Source organism: Lacerta agilis, chromosome Z (assembly GCF_009819535.1).
Source record: "Lacerta agilis isolate rLacAgi1 chromosome Z, rLacAgi1.pri, whole genome shotgun sequence".
Classification (NCBI taxonomy): Eukaryota; Metazoa; Chordata; class Lepidosauria; order Squamata; family Lacertidae; genus Lacerta; species Lacerta agilis.
Genome location: NC_046331.1, coordinates 9,835,240 through 9,854,442, shown reverse-complemented (window position 1 = coordinate 9,854,442; position 19,203 = coordinate 9,835,240). Strand labels below are relative to the sequence as shown.

The following is a 19,203-nucleotide window of genomic DNA, read 5'->3' as shown; positions in this document are numbered from 1 at the left end:
AGTCAGGGCCACCCCCTGGACAGGATGAAAGTAAGAAGGCAGGCAGGCAGGGGTTAGCTATGGGCAGTGTGAGGTTGGTGAGTCAGTCTAATGTACAGACTCCACTGCAGTTCTTGGGTGCTCCGCCCCACCCCCAACTCACTTTTGCATTTCCATGCCTTGCAAAAGGGGGGGGGGGGTCGAATTTGATCAGCCAATGACCATTAGCCATGAAAGCTTAATGTAAGTTCCACATTCTGAGTGCCCAGAACCTGAGAAAGACACCTTGCAGCTGTACAAAGATTAAATTTGCATGTGTTGCTCTGCCTACATTTGCCTTTTGCCCCACCAGTTGTGTGATCCCCAGAAGGTTGCCCAGAAGCTTATCATCTTTCTAAAAATTTGGCACCCAGAACCAGATGCAGTAGTCAAGATGCTAGCTTATCTGCAAAGCCTACGATAAGGAACATTACTTCTCATAATCAAGACGCAACGAAGCAATTCATTTTTCAACTCTTGACGCTAAAACATTGATCTGATCCAGTCAGACACTTCTTAGGGGGGAGGAATCTGCAAGCAGAGTGGGGTAGGGAGAAATCTGTTGTGTCTGATCAGACCATTTGCTTTGCTGCTCTCAGATTTATTGCTTTGATTCAAAAACTGTACATGGGTCATCTGCTCAACTTCCATCCTAAGCCTTCAACAGGTTTACTGCCTTGTGTTTATAATGCTAAGTCATCTAATGAGCTGTGGGTTTGATCAAGAGATATCAAAGTCAAGTCATTTGTCAAGCTCAGTTTCCTGTTGTGTGTGTTTTTGATGTCCTAAAAAAGGCCCCCAAAAGTATTTTCCTCTGGCTGAGCTGAATTAAAGATCCCTTTCCTTATGTAGGGCTGCCCCACTCTTTCCCAACAAGGGAGCAGATGTGGGTGGGCTGAAAGATGCTCCTGGTGATCTGCTTGTATGTTTAAAAATGGGAGCTTTCCTAGACTATCCCAGAACCCTGTTTTCCATATCCACAAGAAACCAAAAGTTGAGTGTAATGGGTTGTGCCTTGGGAGGAGGGAGAGATTCAATTCAGTTCATCTTTCTAGGTGAACAGATGTAATTTGCACTTTCCAAAACAATACATGAACTGAAACGCAGAAGTCCTTCAAAATTCGCACATCTCTGAATTTTGCAATGCAGTTCTCCAGCCAAATATGTACAAAAAATCATATCTAGAGTGAAGTGTGTATAAATATGCATACATTTATTAAAGTAGCATCAAGACTGCTCTGCAAAGAAAGAGTATGCCAGTTAAAACTGCATAGAAAAAGTGTTTAATATTAGGAAAAAAATTAATCAAAATTGTGAATTTTCGTGAGGACTTTTATTATATCTTAATTGCAAGCTCATGTGGAAATATGGAGAATCAAGGATTGGAAGAATGAGAGAAATCAAAATTGACAGGTTTTCCCTTCTCTAGTTGCATCCAATGCTTGTCCTATTCAGAAAGGACCCATTGGAATAAATATACTTAAGTTACTCATGTCCATTGAGTTCAGTGGGTCTACTCTGAGGAGGACTAGCATTGGCTACAATCCTTTGTCTTTGTGGCAAGTATAGGCAGCATCGAGTGTTAGTCTAGACTAGGACTAGTCTTCAACAGGGTTAGTGTTGAAACAGAGGGGCATGATGGATTTAAGTCTACTAATTTTAATGGGCCTACTCTTGAGTTGAAGTTAGTTGGATACAACCCTATTCCTCTTTGCACCTGTTCAGGCTGAAATGAAATTTGTTTCCTGAAAACAAGAAATCAATTCTTTGCAAATTCCAGTACGGAACAGACCAGATCCACCCTTTACAAATGAATACTTACATTAGAACACTCTTATCTTTCAGAATTCACACACCACTGAAATTTGTGAAGCAGTTTTTTTGCTTTAAAAAGCACTCAAGTGTGTGTAAAGAGCTTATTTTTATGGATAAAATACATTTAGAAATGCACATTTTGTATTTAAATGTGAAGTTAAATATGAAGAGGTATGCAAATATGAATTTTCATGCAGATGATGATGATGATGATGATTTTAAATGGACTGGAATAGATTTATGAACATGTGCAAAACAGCTCGGAAATAGACTGTTCCATCCCTCTGTGTATATTTCCTCCTTTGCTCTCTGATGTCAAGGACTCACTGGGACAGTGAAAGCACTCAGATTTGACTGGGTCTTGTCCCTGGGTCCTACATTGGGGGGCAGGGGTTAAATAAATGCCTTTTGCTTGAAAGCATTCCTATTTTACATTTGGACGATCATCCGTGGAAAGGACAAAATGGCATAAAAACAACAGAAAGCTTATCAGAGCCACAATGTTCCCCCTTCCTCCCCCTCCCCCCAGCATGATGAATCCCCCACCCCACCTGAAAGCTTCTCTCCCCTCCCCAAATGCTTTTGCCAAACATCAGCCTGCTTCCACCCCTCATTACCTTCACCCCATTGAATGTTACTGAAGCGCAATCGGTTTTGCAACGGTCTGAATGGACTGCCCATCTGCAGATGCCTTTACATTAGCGCTGATCCTCTTGAAATCCTTTGAAGGCATCCTGTCTTCCCCACGCCCCTTTTGAGTTCAAGGGGCAAGCTTCATTAAACAGAGCCCAATCGGTTTAGGGAGCCAGGGCAGGGGAGATCTGTGCACGCTTTTAATCCTTTTAAGTACTTCCTTGGTTGCATATGCAAGGAAAGGAGACAAGAATGGGGTCCCAGCATGCTTGGATGCTACCAAAAGATGGAAGATCCTTCCTCTCCCTCTCAGTGTTTCCTGGGGTAAGCAATGGAGGCTAGTCCACTAGGGCAAGAGGGTTACTAGCCCCCCCCCCCCATCTCAATCTGCCCTCAGACAGCCCACAGCTGTATGCCTTCTTGTTGAAAACCAGTCCAGGGGGTGGCAGTGCTACTTGCCAGCTTCTTCCCCATGCTTAGTCTCATGGTTGCCCTTGTAGAACTCAGTGGAGAGGGAGGATGGAAGCAAAAGTATAATTAGTTGGCTCTGCCTCTCGTTGGCTCAGACTCTGCCTATCATTTTACCTATCATTTCATTCCACTCCAATAGCCTCAGTGGGCACAAGACATTACTGATTCTATGGTTGCATCAATATAGTTTATGAGACGCTTCACCAAGGAGCTCCTATACAATGGCAGAAAACTAAACACAAACTGTATGCACAGGGCCAGATTAAGACCTTTAGAGGCCCTTTGCACTGAAAAGATTGTGTAATTCAAAATAAAAAACAACACAAAGCCATAGAATAATATTTTATTGGTTACATTTCATCCTGCCTCTCATCTCAGTGATCAGAAATAAAAACAGAAAAACAAATTATGCACTGCACAATGTTTTTATGTTTATATGCATAATATGTAGATAAGGGAAAAAAAACAAAAGTTCATATAACTCAGAAGAACATATTATTAATAAAGCATAGATTTATTGCAGCACATAACAGAATCTGATTTTCTTGCATTACTCTAATCTAAGTTAGTATATGATTTTTTTAAAAAAAAATCAAAAATCAATTTTTTAAAAAATTAATCTCATTTTTTGTGTCCTTGCTTTGCTGCTGCCTGAAGCCTCTTGAGTAATCCAATGCTGTGTATCCAACAAAGTGTCTTAAGCCTGTCTCTTGGAATTGAGGTTCCAAGCCATTCTACTCCTGGTTTTCCCTTAATTTTGCTGAGTACCCTCCATATGCTTTGATGACCTCTTTGGAGGAAGAGTAAGGCATAAATGTAACACATTTAAAAAAAAATGTATTTCAAATCCTACACATGACTTAGATTGCAGCTTGGGGGGGGGGGGTTCTGTTCTCAACAAAAATAATTGCAATGTATAAAATGTCATATAATCTTCTACAAGGAAATTCATGCCAGGAGATTTTCATTCCAGGTCTTCTCCTCTCTTGGAAGCTAAGGCTGTCAGTGCTCTTCTTCCATGGCCAGAGGCAGAAATGTTTCTGAATACCAATTGCTGGAACCTACAGGAAGGGAGAGGGTTCTTGTGCTCTTGTCCTGTTTTGAGGTTTCACACAGGCATCTGATTGGCCGCTGGGAGAACAAGATGCTTAGCCCAATCCAGCAGGGCTCTTCTTACGTTCTGGAATTCCAACTTGGGATCCTGCTAGGAGCCTCGGCCTCGTGACCTGAGTATTCTCCCTTTCTTCCTCCGATAGGTTGTTTGCTGCAAAATGCAGTGGGTGCATGGAGAAGATCGCCCCAACAGAGTTTGTGATGAGGGCGCTGGAGTGTGTCTACCACTTGAGCTGCTTCTGCTGCTGTGTCTGTGAGCGGCAGCTGAGGAAGGGAGATGAGTTTGTGCTGAAGGAGGGGCAGCTGCTCTGCAAGAGTGACTATGAAAAGGAGAAAGATTTGCTCAGCTCTGTCAGCCCCGATGACTCAGATTCAGGTGAGTCCTCTCAAATGGTGATCAGTCACGTGGCTAGATAATTTCAATCTCTGAAGCAAAGCTCCTCCCTTTCTTTCCCTTTGGGCGATAATGAGAGCCAGTGTAGTGTAACTTTGATAGAGTGCTAGACCTGGGTTTGAATCCCCATGCTACCAGGAAGCTCACTTGATGGTTTGGGGCCGATACCTGTATCTCGGCCTGATTTACCTCACCGTAGGGTTGTGAGGCAGGAGGAGAAGCAATGCCCACCACCTTGAGCTCCTTGAAGGAAAAAGTGGTATACAAACAAACAAACAAACAAACAAAGCAGAGTTTGGGAACCTCAAGCCAGAGGGGGAAATGTCTCTTAGAGTCTCCCCAGGCCAAGACCTTTCCCCAGCCATCTCACTAGATTTTCTCCACCCCACACTTGAGTGCTTTGACTTGGCTGGAATATGTCCTTTGAACTGTGTGATAATGTATCTTAACTGACCAGCTAGATTGATGTACCTTTGAAAACAACTGCATTTTGCAGTGCTTGACTGTAGTCTGCTGTACAAAAGTCAGAGGCCTATCTGTCTCTCTCTGCCCACTTCCCCTCTCTGGCTACACCCACCATTGGTATGACTCCCCCCCCCCGAATGTTGATCATGAGAGAATGCGGCCCCAGACTAAAAAATGTGTATTACTTCAAAATTTGATGAGTTAGAAATGCTTAAATAAATTGGGGAGCCCTCCTGTTTATGCTGCTGAGTAGGGTTCCAGACAACTGCCCCAAATTTCTACGTTAATGGTGCTACAGATTATAACTGTTCCTCAATGGGTAAATGAAGTGTGTCACACAATACCTGAAGTACTTTCCTGCCACTCAGAAAGCTGGAATATGGCACCTGGCGCCAAAAGTTATTACTAGATTATTAATAGTTAAATCTGACAGGGAAACATATGAGACATACGTACAACTCTCCTTCAGAATAGGGTAAGAAGCAACCAGCTAAAGTTCCTATTGCCTGCAAGCCTTATTCCTAGTCTTCCCTTGGGGTAGGGGTGGAGGTGTTTTTTTCCAGCCTGAGGGCCACATTCCCCTTACCAGGGCCACAATTCAGTGGTGGGAGGAGACAGAGACTGTGGTGGGTGGAGCAAGAAATGTAGATGCTATCTTTATATATCATATGCTAGTTTCTTCACAATCCCCTTTCTTTACAAGCAGGAGGAATTATCAGAGTTCATAGACAACATTCAAGCCAGCCAATAATATTGAGGATGTGATGGAGGGCAAGTGAGGGGCATGGTGTAAGGAGAGTTCTGAGGGCCAGGTAGAGGGCTGCATTTGATCCCTGGAGTGACCAGCCTTGGAGCATCTGGCTGGTCACTAAGAGAAACCTGGTGATGACTGGATGGACCTTTCGTGGTCCTGTGTGGGCTGAGTGGTCATGTATTTAATTTGTTCCATTTGCAATTGACCAACAGTTAAAAGTGATGATGAGGATGGTGATGTGAAACCGACCAAAGGACAAGCAAACCCAGGGAAGGGTGGAGACGACGGGAAGGACCCAAGGAGACCAAAGCGGCCGCGGACGATACTCACGACACAGCAGAGGAGAGCTTTCAAAGCTTCATTTGAAGTATCTTCCAAGCCTTGTAGGAAGGTAGGCTGTCATTGTTCAAACACCACCATTCACAATCTGATTCTGTATCATGGTTGTGGCAAAAGCATACATGTCAACTGGCATCTTCAGCTAAAAGAATCATACATTTAGGGTCAGCCCAACCATTAGGTAGAATGCGGCGGATGGTGCTGTGTAAGGCAGCAGGTGCAGGTGTTCCCTAAATGAGCTTGCTGCCCTCTGATACAGGACAGGATGCTGCCCATTGGCAGTGATTATGGCTGCTTACACACCATGCATTGAAAGCACATACAAAGCATATGGTTCTACGCTACAAAAAAAACCCCTGTAGTTTACCGCTCACAGAGGTATAATTCCCAGCACCCATATCAAACCACAGTTCCCAGGATTATTTGAGGGAAACTGTGTACTTTAAATTTGTGGTGTGTACATGTTGTGGACTTCTTTCCACTTGGAAGTCTGCAAACATAAAACTGTTCCTGCCCCTAGGTCCTTTGTGACTTTGGATGGCTTCCAAATGGACAACTTCCCCCTTTTCTGCAGAAGCCAAACTTTTTGACAGTTCATTTTTTAAGAAATCAATTTCCAGGAAGAATGTTTGTGAACATTCCATTACATCACACTCACTCAGCCAATCCGTGCCAGCGACCTCTCTACCAAAAAGCACAATACAATATAGACATTGACATGGCAAAGTTGGCACTGCCAAAGCATACATACAAATCTTTGCAGGTCCAAAGACTGTAGACCAGGGGTCAGCAGCCTAAGGCCCATGGGTCAGAAGGAGCCCACAGAGGTCATTTGACCGGCCCTCGAGCCACCCCCCAACCAAGCCACCCGCTTGTGTGCTGCGTTAAACCGGTGCAGCGTGGCGTGGAGACTTGCTTCCATGGCGCCGGAAATCGTGTCTGCGCAGACACTGAAAATCTCATCTGTGCATGCACAGATGCTGAAAATTGCGGGCGCATGCGTGCATCCGGCCCACAGAGGGATCTCCGCGGGACCAATCTGGCCCAGGCAAGATAAACCTTGCCGACCCCTGCTGTAGATAACACACAGAGAAAAATAAAATTGATTCTGCATTATTTGACTCATTTAACTCTCATCTCCTCTTCTGTTTCATTAACTTCACCATCTCTACAATCTTAGCATTGAACCTGTTATTTATTCTTCTGGTTTCCCTGCAGTTTCTTGGAAATGCAGGGCTCAGAGTTGAGAGAACTTAGGCATTTTGTTTGATTGCAGCAACTTTCAATTTCAGCTCCACAATTTATTTCACCTTTTTACCTTTGTTGCAGGTTAGGGAGACACTAGCAGCTGAAACAGGCCTCAGTGTCAGAGTTGTCCAGGTGTGGTTTCAGAATCAAAGAGCAAAGGTAAGGTCCTGCCTACCAATAAGACAGAACGGGTTCTAACCAACCAAGTCCAACTCAGTGTAGACCCACTTAAAATTAATGGACCTACCCTGGTCATATCTATTAACTTAAGTGGGCCTGCTCTGACTAGGATTAATATTGGCTACAACCCAGGAGCTGATATTCTAGGAAGTGGAGCTCAGAAATGCTCTCTTTAATTTATTTATTTTATTCAAGATGGAAGGAACATTTTGCCAATCTTCTCCAACCACTTTAGGTTTCCCACGGATCGCTCTGAAGATCTGTCACACATTTGCTTCTAATTTCATTTTGGGTCATGGTTTGTTGACAACCCTAACTGGCTTTTCATCAGAAGGAGGGGAGCACATAGACTACGCAAACCCTCCAGCATTCTGCCTAATAAAATCAGGGGGGGTGTTATGTTATGTGGGGCAAATTATGCTTAGTCACAACCTGAAGGGATGAGAAAAGAAAGGCCCCCCCAATGCAACAGAGAACTTAAGCACTCTGCATGGTGTTGTTATTAAGCCAGGCTGCAGCATGCTGAGGGGAGGGGAGGGCAACACAACACCCCCCCCTGTGCAGGTTAGAGCTAGGGGGTCGAAGAGTGAAGGTACATGTGGGGGAGGAGGGGGGGATGCTTCTTCCTTTCCTACAGCAAACTTACAAGAGAGAGAGAATGGGGGGCCGCGGCAGAAGACACCCCCCCCGAAAGAAAACAAAACCACAACAGGAGGCGCAGGGCAGAAGGGACTCAAACTGGGCGCCTTTCTGGAGCGACGCTGGGATTCTTCCCACCGTGCTCCTCTCCCTTCTCGATGCCTCAGCCGCTTTCTAACTCACCACCATCCCCTCCCGTGCAGGGGGGGGAGGGAGGGGCCGACACAGCGGCGTGTGATGAAGGAAGCGCTCACGGTAGTGGGTAACACTGCCATATGTGACCTCAGCAAGCTGGCTCGACTACTAATTCTGTTGTTGTTGTTGTTGCTGCTGCTGCTGCTGCTGCTGCTGTTGCTGCCACCTCCTCCTTCCGCCCAGAGATGCACGACTCCACTGTGCAACCACGTGACCATCGCCCGGATTTCTCTACCCCTCCCCTCTCCCTCTCCCCTCACACCCTGAGAAACGCGAGTTCGCACACATGCTCTTTTCACTCTTCCTTCTTGTCACCATCACAAGGTCCTTCACTGCCTCTTTTGGTGCTGCGCTCTTGCAGGAGCCACAGCACCAAAAATTGCAACATTCCAGAATCCAATCAGAAGCCGAGATAGCTTCTGTAATTTCAGGATGTCCCGAGAAAATCGGGATGGTTGAGGGGTATGGAATATGGCAATCAAGCATAATAGATATTACAGGATTGGGGGGGGGGGAGAGAGAGAAGTGGAGGACAGGAAGTACAAGTGTCTTGTGCATCTTTCTTTGTTGTACTTCCCGTGTTGTACCCTAAGCAGTCACCCAAAGTGAGAAGCAAAAGCTCCAGAAGTAGAAATAGTTCAGGGGTTGGTAGTCAGAGTGGGGAGGTAGGGAAATATGTGAATTCAAGTTAAGACACTACATTGGCCATATTTATTTATTTTAATTGGTCTACTATGAGTAGGAGTAACACTGGATATATAGGAAGAGGAACAGTGAATCACATCTCCTAGGACCGCCCCAGACTGGTGTGCTGGTTTTTTTAAGAGGGGGAATTCTGCAAAATGCAATTGACACCATAGTTGTACATTAGTCCACACATAAGTCCACTTTATTTGTTGTTGCGCAATGCTTCCCCAATGTCACTGCATTACTGCCTGCTAGAAGGACACTCCTGCACTACTAGAGATGGTGGCTATGTTCTACCTCCACTATCAGAGGCACCATGCCTCTGAATACCAGTAGCTGGGAATTGCAAGTGAGCAGAGTGCAGTTGCGCTCATGTCCTTCTTTCAGGCTTCCCACAGGCACCTGGTCAGCCACTATGAGAACAGGATGATGGACTAAAAGGCCATTGGCCTGATCTAGCAGGGCTCTTCTTATGTTCTACCTTCACTGTCAGAGTAGTATGCCTCTGTATGCCCGTTGCTGGAAACAGCAGGAGGGGAGAGTGTTGTTGCACTCAGGTCCTTCTTGCAGGCTTCCCACAGGCATCTAGTCAGCCGGTGTGAGAATTTGATTGATGTGCCCCTGTTTAGTCCTGATTTTCCTTTCTTCCTCAGATGAAGAAATTGGCCCGAAGGCATCAACAGCAGCAGGAGCAGCAGAATTCACAGCGACTAGGTCAAGGTGAAACCACAGTGGTGACGTGGATGGGACCCTTGGGGTTGATGATGGCATTTGGGGGTTATGGCCTTTTTTCCAGTTCCATTGCATCATTTCTGATTTGGGTGGCCAGCCCAATGCAGAATATTCAAGGTGTGAACCCAGGATATGCTTACATACAAACAAAACGAGTGAAAGGCTTTTAACGACAGAAGCTTGAGTATTGGGTATATACCCTGCAAGTTGCAGCCAAACATAGAAAGAAAGAAAGAAAGAAAGAAAGAAAGAAAGAAAGAAAGAAAGAAAGAGACAGACATAGGTAGAATTGTACTATTCCTAGAAGGACTATACCATTCTGGAATGCAGAGGGAGGATTACCTAAGCTGAATGCTCTGCCATGTTGTGTCTTGTTTTTAAACCCTCTAAACATAGGGAAAGAGGGGAATACATTTACAGAAAAGACTCAGTGAGCATCAGCACTGTGTTTTATGGGGGTACTCAAGGGTACGCAGTACCGGCACCTCCCCCCCACATGTTAAAAGTGTGGCACTTACTGTACCAACTTCATGGTGAGTACTGGCACCTTTTTTCTTAAAAACAAAAACAAAAAAACACTGGTGAACATAAGAGGATTTTGCCCATGCCCCACTCCCCACCCCTACCCTGCCCTGCTGAGTTGATTCTCGCCTGTGAATGTTTCCTCCATCCATAGTTTCCCAAAGTCAGGCTGATCATTGGGCTTGGAGCCCAGCTTGGCAGGGGGACCCAGGTTTAAAACAGCCTGGAGGATATTTCCAAGGAATAATTGGCAGGTGAAAGAAGCACCTTTCTCACCCTTCCCTTGGATTACTAATCATGCTTCACATATGTGCATGTTCAAAGCATCCCATATATATTGTTTTAATCCTTATACCACCCATATAACGTAGTCCTCTGCACCTTAGCCCCATATTCAATACTGGAGGCAGGGGATAGCTGATACATGTCTGATGCTGCCTACTGATTGACAACACTTAGAGATTTTTGAAATATTAAGCATGCTTCTAAGTAAAATAAAATAGTAAGTTCCTAGCAGAGACAAGATTTGAATCAGACTTGAACCTCATGTTTATAGGTATTTATTTATCCTCATGGAAGATAAACCTTCTAGCCACCACAACTATCTTCTCCCTCCACTGTCAGAGGCAATAGGAATATCAGTTGCTGTGAATTATTTGGGGAGAGAACTCTTGAGCTTGCCATCGGCATGTGGTTGGCCACAGCCATCGGGTTGGCCACTGGGAGAACAGGAAACCAGACTAGATTGGGCTTCTGTCCTGAAACAGCAGCCAGACTCTTCTATTGTTCAAAATACGGCTCCTGTTAAAAGCTAGTTAAGAACGTAAGAAGAAACCTGCTGTATCAAGCCAATAGTTCATCTAGTCCTGCTTCCTGTTCTCTCTCCCAGTGGCCAACCAGATGCCTGTGGGAAATCAGCAAACAGAAGCAACTCTCAAGAGCGCTCTCCTCTCCTGTGGCTTCCAGCAATTGATATTTAGAAGCATTCAGCCTCTGACTATGGAGGCTGAGCGCAGCCATAAATTTATACAATGCTTGATTGTAAAAAACCAACAACAAAAAACCAACACCAGAAGAAAACCCAACAACAGCTCAATGCAATGATGGCTAGTTTCCAACCTGGACTTTGTAATGACGGGAAGAAGGGCCCCAACCGGCTAGACCTCTTGGCAATTACACCCCCACATTGCTGTTCCTTCACCATCCCATTAGCATGATGTTCTTATCTGTTCTTGCCGCTCCGGCACCCAGTGGCGCCAGTTCGGGCTGGCACACTGCTGTGGCAGGGACTGGACAAAACAGGAGTCTCCACCCCAAACCACTTTCAACACCATTTACTCAGGACAGGGTGTGCAACCCCAAACCACTGCATATGGATGAGCGATGCAACAGTCTTCATCACCTGTCTGGCATTGCATCATGTCGGAGTAGACAGCCTGGGATCGTGGGAGTGAATTTCAAGGAAACAATTAGCTATTTCTCGTTCCACCCTGGCAGAAACAAGTAGCTCCTTTCAAACAGTATCTGATAGAAATGAAGGAACTCTGGGCTTGTGGTTGGGGAGGGTGAGAAGGGGCTGTGAGTCAGGACTATTCTGCAGCAGGTGTCAAATCAAATCCAGATCTTAGACTTCAAAAATAAATTTGTGTGTGTGTGTGTGTGTGTGTGTGTGTGGAATGCAGCCGCAAAAGACTTAGGGCTCACCTATGCTGCACATTGGTTTGATACCAATTTAAGAGGGATAGCTTCTCCCCAAAGAATCTTAGTAGCTGGAGTTTGGAGAGGATGCTGAGAATTGTATTGCAAATCTATGGTGTGATCAAAATTGGAATAGGGTGTGATTTTTTTGGTCGCCCCAGCTCAAATAGGATAGTGTACTGTAGAGTTGGAAAAGTTCAGAAGAAGGCAACCAAAACGATCAAGGGGGCGGAGAAGGAAAGGTTGCAACATTTGGGACTTTTTAGTTAAGAGAAAAGGCAAGTAAGAGATGAAATGTCAGAGGTTTGTAGATTATGCATGGCATGGAAAAATAAGAGAGAGAGAGAAGATCCCTCCCCCCCTCACAATGCTGGAACTCATCATGGGCATCTAATGAAGCTGAGTGTTGGAAGATCCAGCAGTGCATAGTTAAACTATGGAACTCACTCCCACTGGAGGCAGTAATAGCCACTACCTTGGGTGGCTTTAAAAGAGGATTGGATACATTCATGGAGGACAAGGCTAATGCTCTGCCTCCATGATCAGAGGCATTAATGAAGCCACAGGAGGAGATAGTGGTCTTGTCTTTGGGTGCTACATGTTGGTTCCCCCCAGGCATCTGGTTGGGCCGTGTGAGAACAGGATGCTGAACTAGATGGCAGTGTATTTCTTGAAAAATGTGAACACTGTTATCCCCTTTCCCTGCAGTCAGTCCCTCCCAAACACTGAATTGGGGAGGGTGGTGCTTCATGGTGATGAAAATGTTTGTGGTGCTTGCCCCCTCCCCCCCTTTTTTAAACTCAGCCCCAAATGGAAAGAAAACAGGGGCAACTTCAAAGGCCGAGAGCACTGTAATTTCAGCAATCTCACAGGAGGAGCTTTAGATGAAGTCAGTTGTCTTTCTTTGCAGAAGTGTTGTCCAACCGAATGGAGGGGATGATGACATCTTATACACCGCTAGCACCGCCACAGCAGCAGATTGTAGCGATGGATCAGAGCAGCTATGCCACTGACCCCTTCCAGCAAGGTCTCACACCACCACAAATGCCAGGTGACCACATGAACCCCTATGGTAAGACTCACTGGGAACCAGCTGCTGTTGGCATGTCCAAGGTAGAACATGGAAGCTTCGGTCTAGGATTCCCAAGCCCACACCCTTGAGAGGTCTCCCTGTCATTTTACAGGGTGGAAAGCCCTGGGAGCAACTTGATTCAGATGTTAAGATTAGATGCCATTTGTATCCAAGGCATCGTTTTGGCATCTTCTTCTGGAGGAAATAGAGTTCCTTCCACCAGGGTCCAAAACAAGCAAAGAGGGAAGATGAGTCTCCATTGAGCCTCTGGAAGCCTCTCCTTTCTGTTCTGCTTGTGCTGGACTCTTATCAGAAAGACTTCTGCTCCTTTATATAGTATTTCAAAGCTATGGCATTTCTGAATGAAGAATTATGAGCCCTTTCAAGCTCCATCATACTTCCAGTAATGCCACTGGAAATGTAGCAGGCTCTGAATTCTTCCCTTAACTTCCCATCAGCCCTCACCCTTCTTACCCCAAACCCCCCTAAATCTTCTTAGCTGGCCGGCAGAAGCCACACAAAGATACCAGGGCCCTCCTTAACTCTCTAGCTCAGGTTTTTGGGCTCCCACTATAATAGTGATCTAAATATCAGGGATCTTGGGAGATGTAATTTCCTCTGGAAGGAAAAACAAAAAACCAAGGGAGGCAGGAGGAATCTTCCTGCTATCACCACAGCCCTTGTGCCTGTATTAACTGGTTTTTAAAACTAGCCCAGCAGCTTGCAAAATGGTTCAAAAGCTGACTATTTGCTTCTGGAGATGGTCCAGACTTGAACATTATTAGCTGTTTTACCTTTGACATCACAAAGGTATGTGATATATTGTCAATCCAGCATTCCTAGTAGGTCTCATAGGGATTTGGGGCATGTCTATAATATTTGCTTAAACTGTAACTCTCTGATGGAGGCCTTGGGATCTTCAGCTCTGTGAGGGAGGGGACCATGGGATATTTATCCAGAGAATTCTTTTCGCCTTCACCAAACTCTGTTTCCCAGGATTCATGGCAGTGGCAGACTTTGGGGTCTCAAATTCAGTGGTGCCCTGTGTGATGTCAGAATTCGGCCCTCCCAACTTCTCATGCTTTCTTCTAAATAATAGTTGAGGTGTCCCTGGTGGTGCCCCCAAGGCTCCTCACCCAGTGCAACCGAACCAGTCACACTCCCCTAAATCCGCCTCTGTTCATGGGAAGGAGACAATGGAGCCATGACAGCTAAACTGGTATAAAGCCAATCATGCAGTCTAGATGCTTGCTTCATATTCTAAGGAGGGAGAAAAGAATCCAGCAGCCTCAATAACCTGTCTCTCCACTACCTCATGAGGAATGCAAAGTCAGATGTGGTTTTGGCAGAAGGCTGAGTTATCACCTTGCTTATACAATTCCTTAGCAATGCAAATTGATGTGCAGACCTTATCTCCTCAATCCTCACACTACAACAGTGTGTGGGGTGTAACATTTAAGATTCCCAATCAGGAGATGAAGGATTTGTGGTTGGAAGATCGTGACAGATCGGAGGCCACCTAGTCAGTCTGTGGGACTGAGCAGTCACCTGCTGTTCTTTATTCCACACGGAGTCCACCAGGCCACATACTGCTGGTAAAATAATGGCTCTTGCCTTGATGGATCTGACCAAAGGCTCATCTAGTCCAGAAAGCTATCTCCTGCCACAGTGGAGGAACTGTGAGTTAAACTGGTAAGGGAGGTCATAGGGTGGATTGAAGAGTGGGCAGCTTCTGTTAATGGAGCGAGTGAGCAAAAGCTTTGCTCTTCTCCCAGTTCCATATTTGCCACTGACACCATTTGATACCACCATTCCTGGGAGCCACAGTTTCCTGGGATGGAATGCAGAATCTCTTCTCTGTGACCAAACAGCTTCCCACAGAATGTTTACTCGTGTCAGTTAGAAAAGGAACTTTCTCTTTTTTAAAAAAATTTTAAGCTCTTCCTAAATGCTGCAGACTGCAATGCAAACAAGTTCTTGGCAAATCCTCACCTCTCTCCACCCTCACAATGCAGTCACTAAACTCTGCAGTGATTAGGAGCCCAAGGAAATAAAGCTTTGGAGTTGCAGCCAAATGTTAGTCCCACTCAGAGCCAACCCATTGCAAAATAATGGATGGGACTAACTTAGACTCACCAGGCTGGGTTTAATTAATCCAGTACACTAGTGGAAGCCAGTGCAAGTACTCACACTAGTGCAATATCCCTTTCCCCCCTCTCCCACCGCGTGCCCCTGCACTCCCCCTAAATCCTTTGCCAGGACTGTACCACTCCAGACTGCCTGGTTGGAATGCTGTAGAAAATTAGCCTGAGAGGGAGCAGGGTTCTAGGTTAGCCTTCTCCCTAATGGGCTCCATTGCTGCATATAGGGAGAATTTTCGCTCTGTTTGCTCATACATGAGATTTCCCCCACCTACAGTGATACAGCACATGAAAAATAACACTGGTTACACTGGTTTCCACAAGAGGGGCAGCTGCCTCCCTTTTATGGTGGATGAACCATAATCTCCAGACACCTGGCTTTCATTTTGTTTTAATGAGTTAGACTGAATTCACATAGGAGTTTATTCTGTTTCCCAGATGTTTCAATAATTGTCAATTTCCACATTATACCATATTTACTTGAGTCTAATGCGCCATTGAATTTAATGCACAGCTCAATTTTCAGATCCTTGAAACAAAACAACAACAAAAAGTATTTCCTGGTGAATGTAAATGTGCCATCGAATCTAATGCACACCTTAATTTTAACAACATAATTTGGCCAAAAAAGATATGCTCTAGATTCAAGTAAATATGGTATTTGAGCTTTCGTACAACATAAAATACACTTCTCAAAATACACTGGAACGTAGCACAAGTTTAGCACTCATTTCCATGTTATTTGCAAATAATATGGGGAATGAGTGCTAAACTTGCCATATTATGTGACAGCGCCAGAACTACATTTTACATTTCACGAAAGCTCAAATACAAGGTGGGAAACTGTTAGGGGAATGTTACAGGTAGGTAGCTGTGTTGGTCTGCTGTAGTCAAAACAAAATAAAAAATAAGGAATTTTTTAATTTTTAATTTTGTTAGGGGAATGTTAGATTAAACATTTTCTAGCATTTTTAGAACCTGAGATATGGGGCAAAATGTACAGGTGCTATATTTCTCTCTCTCTCTCTCTCTCTCTCTCTCTCTCTCTCTCTCACACACACACACACACAGAGAGAGAGAGAGAGAGAGAGAGAGAAGTGGCCTGTTCCCTGTTTTCAGTGTTTTACTCTCCCTGTCCACCAAAAATTCCTGCAGATGCCCTCAACCATGCACATGGAAAAATAGCATGAGAAGGAGAAAGGGAGAGAGGAGGGAAATTAGCATGTCAGGCTGACCTTGGCACACTCATTTTCTGCATATGGGGTATTTTTCATGTAGGGGCAGCAATCAAGCATGAGATTTCCCTCCAAATGCAGTGTGAAGCGGCATGGTTCAAGAAAATCCATATCACGTTATTCTGCTGTGTGTGCAGATGGGCTTCCATTGCATGAAGTGATAAGGGAACCCCATGTCTCTTTCTCTGAGTGAGCAATTCAGTGTGTATTAATGTGCTTGTGTTGCTGTTTTTTGTGCCTCCAGGGAATGACTCGATTTTCCACGACATCGACAGTGATACCTCTCTAACTAGCTTGAGCGACTGTTTCCTGGCCTCTTCAGAAGTAAACTCCATGCAGGCCAGGGTTGGAAACCCCATTGACAGGCTGTACTCTATGCAGAGTTCTTATTTTGCCTCATGAAATTCAAGGGAAAACAAGGGGGGGAACCCTGAAAAGAATGCCCATCTTCACAGATGACTCCCCAACCCCTCACGTGCCCACTGATTTCTCAGCTCAGACTCTTACAGCCATATTTTCCTCAGCTCTTCCTTCATGCTGACTTCAGGCTCTGTGACAACAGGAGTGTTAAATTAAGAGAGACTTTCATTTTTATATATATAAAAAATGAAATTTCAAGGTTGCTGCCAGATCATCCACAGAAAAAATAAATATCACGGCACTAGCATTGAGCTCAAGAGGAACATGGCAACGCCCAACCACATGGCATCAACAACCCTCCATTTTGATTCCGCCATCGCAAAGGAAAGCAAGATGAACACCATGAAACCTATTAGCCTTTTGGAGCCTTTTTCAGATGCCTGGAGCCACCAGTATCACCACCATCTTGAGGGGGGGTAATGACCCATGCAGCAAAAAAGGTCGGAGAAACATGTTAGTTGTGGACCAACAGCCAACCGGACTGTGAGACCTTTTCCTGTAACAGTGGCTCCCAAGCAAATAATTCCTCTTTCCTACGTTCCACGCCCCCCCTTTCCTTCCCTGCCCCATAAAAGCCCATAGACTGGTACATTAGTTTATAGCCTTTGTACTGTATGAAACTGGGCGAGAGAAGGGGCAGGGGGGAGATGAGTAGCTGGTGAAAAGTAAGACTGTGGAGAGAGACAAAGAGTGAAGGCTCATGTCATAATGATAGTATTTTAAATAAATGACGAAGTAGATGCATGAGTTAGTGGGGAGGGTTTCATTTAGATTAGTAGTAACATTTTGTTTTTAACAAAAATGAGCAAAAGGTTCTTACGAGACACACAGTTTCATTTAACTTCATTTACCGATATGAGCACAAAACATTAGGGTGGGTGTTCTTTATCTTTTAAAAAATGTAATATAACCTCATTCTCAAATTCTCCACTTTCCTCCTCCCCCCCCCACCCACTCATGTGATTGGCAGGCATCTGTTGGGTGTTCCTTATGTTTATATCTACTTGACAGATATATGCAGCGGTCCGTTGTCCCAATCTGAGTTAATTAGGAAGGTCAGAGAGAGAGAGAGAGAGAGAGAGAGAGAGAGAGAGAGAGAGAGAGAGAGAGAGAAATCTGTCATGTCCCTTGGGACCCTCCTGAAATGTCAGTCGAGTCACTGTAGAAAAAGCAATGCTTGGGGGGGGGGGTTGCAGTTCAGTGGCAGAGCATCTGCTTTGCTTGCAGAAGGTTTCAGGTTCCCTGGCATCTCTAGACAGCTGGGAAAAGCTCCTGTGTGAAATCCTGGAGATCAGTGACCAATCAGACAGGATGGTACTGAGCTAGATGGGCCAATAGCAGCTTCCTATGTCCTCATCTTTGTTCCTGTGGCTTTTCCCCAAGCCCTTACTCAGCTTTAATGAACTCCAATTGTTCAGTTACCCCAGATTCATGGACCAGTAGATAGCATCTGCAATACAAGCTTATGCATGTTCACTCAGAAATCAGTCCCACTACTATATTTGATGCATTGGTTAGATCGGGGATGGGGAAACCTGTGGCCCACTATTTGTTGGACTACAGTTCCCATAATCCCTGAGCACTGACCCTGTGGGCTAGGGGCTGATGAGAGTTGGAGTCCAACAATATCTGGAGGACCACAGGTCCCCCATCCCTGGCTCTATTAAAACTGGTTGGATCAATGAAAAATGCATCCTTGATTAATCAGGTTGCAGGTAGCAGGTCTTTAATTTGTTGAATTATTTTTAATAAGTTAACAAAAAACAACCACCCAGCAGGTAATCTTATTGGAAGCATTCCTTCCATGTACTGTATATCAGAGAGGAAAGAACACTTCTTCTCAGATGTGGTGCCTTGCTGGATGTGTGAGTTATGAAAAAACACCAAAGGGTGTTTCCTTCTTGAACCAATCAACATTTTTCCTCATATGCAGATATCTGCATATTTTATTTATTAATTGATTATTTAGCTGCTACCATTCATTGACTAATATTTCTCTTACTGGACTACAGCCCTAGTTGAATGCTGCCCACTGAAAGAGGACTTGGTAGAGCCAAAAACAAATGAATCAATTCAAATCCTACACAGAATGGAGGAAGGGTCCCAAATGTTACTGTGGTCTCGACCAATTCTCCTTTAATCGTAGCACTTTTAAATGAATCTGAAAACAGCAATGAAAGCTATCCTTTAGTTGTTGCTACATTGAGAAAGAACATGAGAATGAATGGGCTCACTGATGAAGAGTCAGTTAGTGTTTCCCGGCAGTGATGTAGAAAGCAGGACACCCAACAGGAGGTAGATCTAGAACCAATGGCAAAGAGAACCGCCTCCTTCCTGACAAGCTGTAAGTCAGGAATCAGGCCAGTGGGGACTGGCCAAGGGCAGACTCAGTTTAATGGGGCAGCACCCCCTTTGCCCCAGTAAACCAGCCT

The 19,203-nt window shown here is 44.9% G+C and overlaps 1 protein-coding gene across 2 annotated transcripts in view; it reads left to right on the top strand.

Annotated features, from left to right (window-relative positions):
* Positions 1-17,664, top strand: part of LMX1B (LIM homeobox transcription factor 1 beta) — a 147,973-nt gene extending 130,309 nt beyond the window's left edge. The window contains exons 3-8 of one of the 2 annotated variants that reach the window (XM_033137224.1): positions 4,194-4,426; positions 5,876-6,054; positions 7,332-7,409; positions 9,605-9,671; positions 12,814-12,954; positions 16,596-17,664. In XM_033137224.1, the coding sequence (XP_032993115.1) occupies positions 4,194-4,426; positions 5,876-6,054; positions 7,332-7,409; positions 9,605-9,671; positions 12,814-12,954; positions 16,596-16,753 (856 nt within the window). In that variant the 3' untranslated portion in view covers positions 16,754-17,664. Of the gene's footprint in view, positions 1-4,193; positions 4,427-5,875; positions 6,055-7,331; positions 7,410-9,604; positions 9,672-12,813; positions 12,976-16,595 lie in introns of both variants that reach the window. The other variant, XM_033137223.1, reaches the window with a different exon arrangement.
* The last annotated feature ends 1,539 nt before the right edge of the window (positions 17,665-19,203 follow it).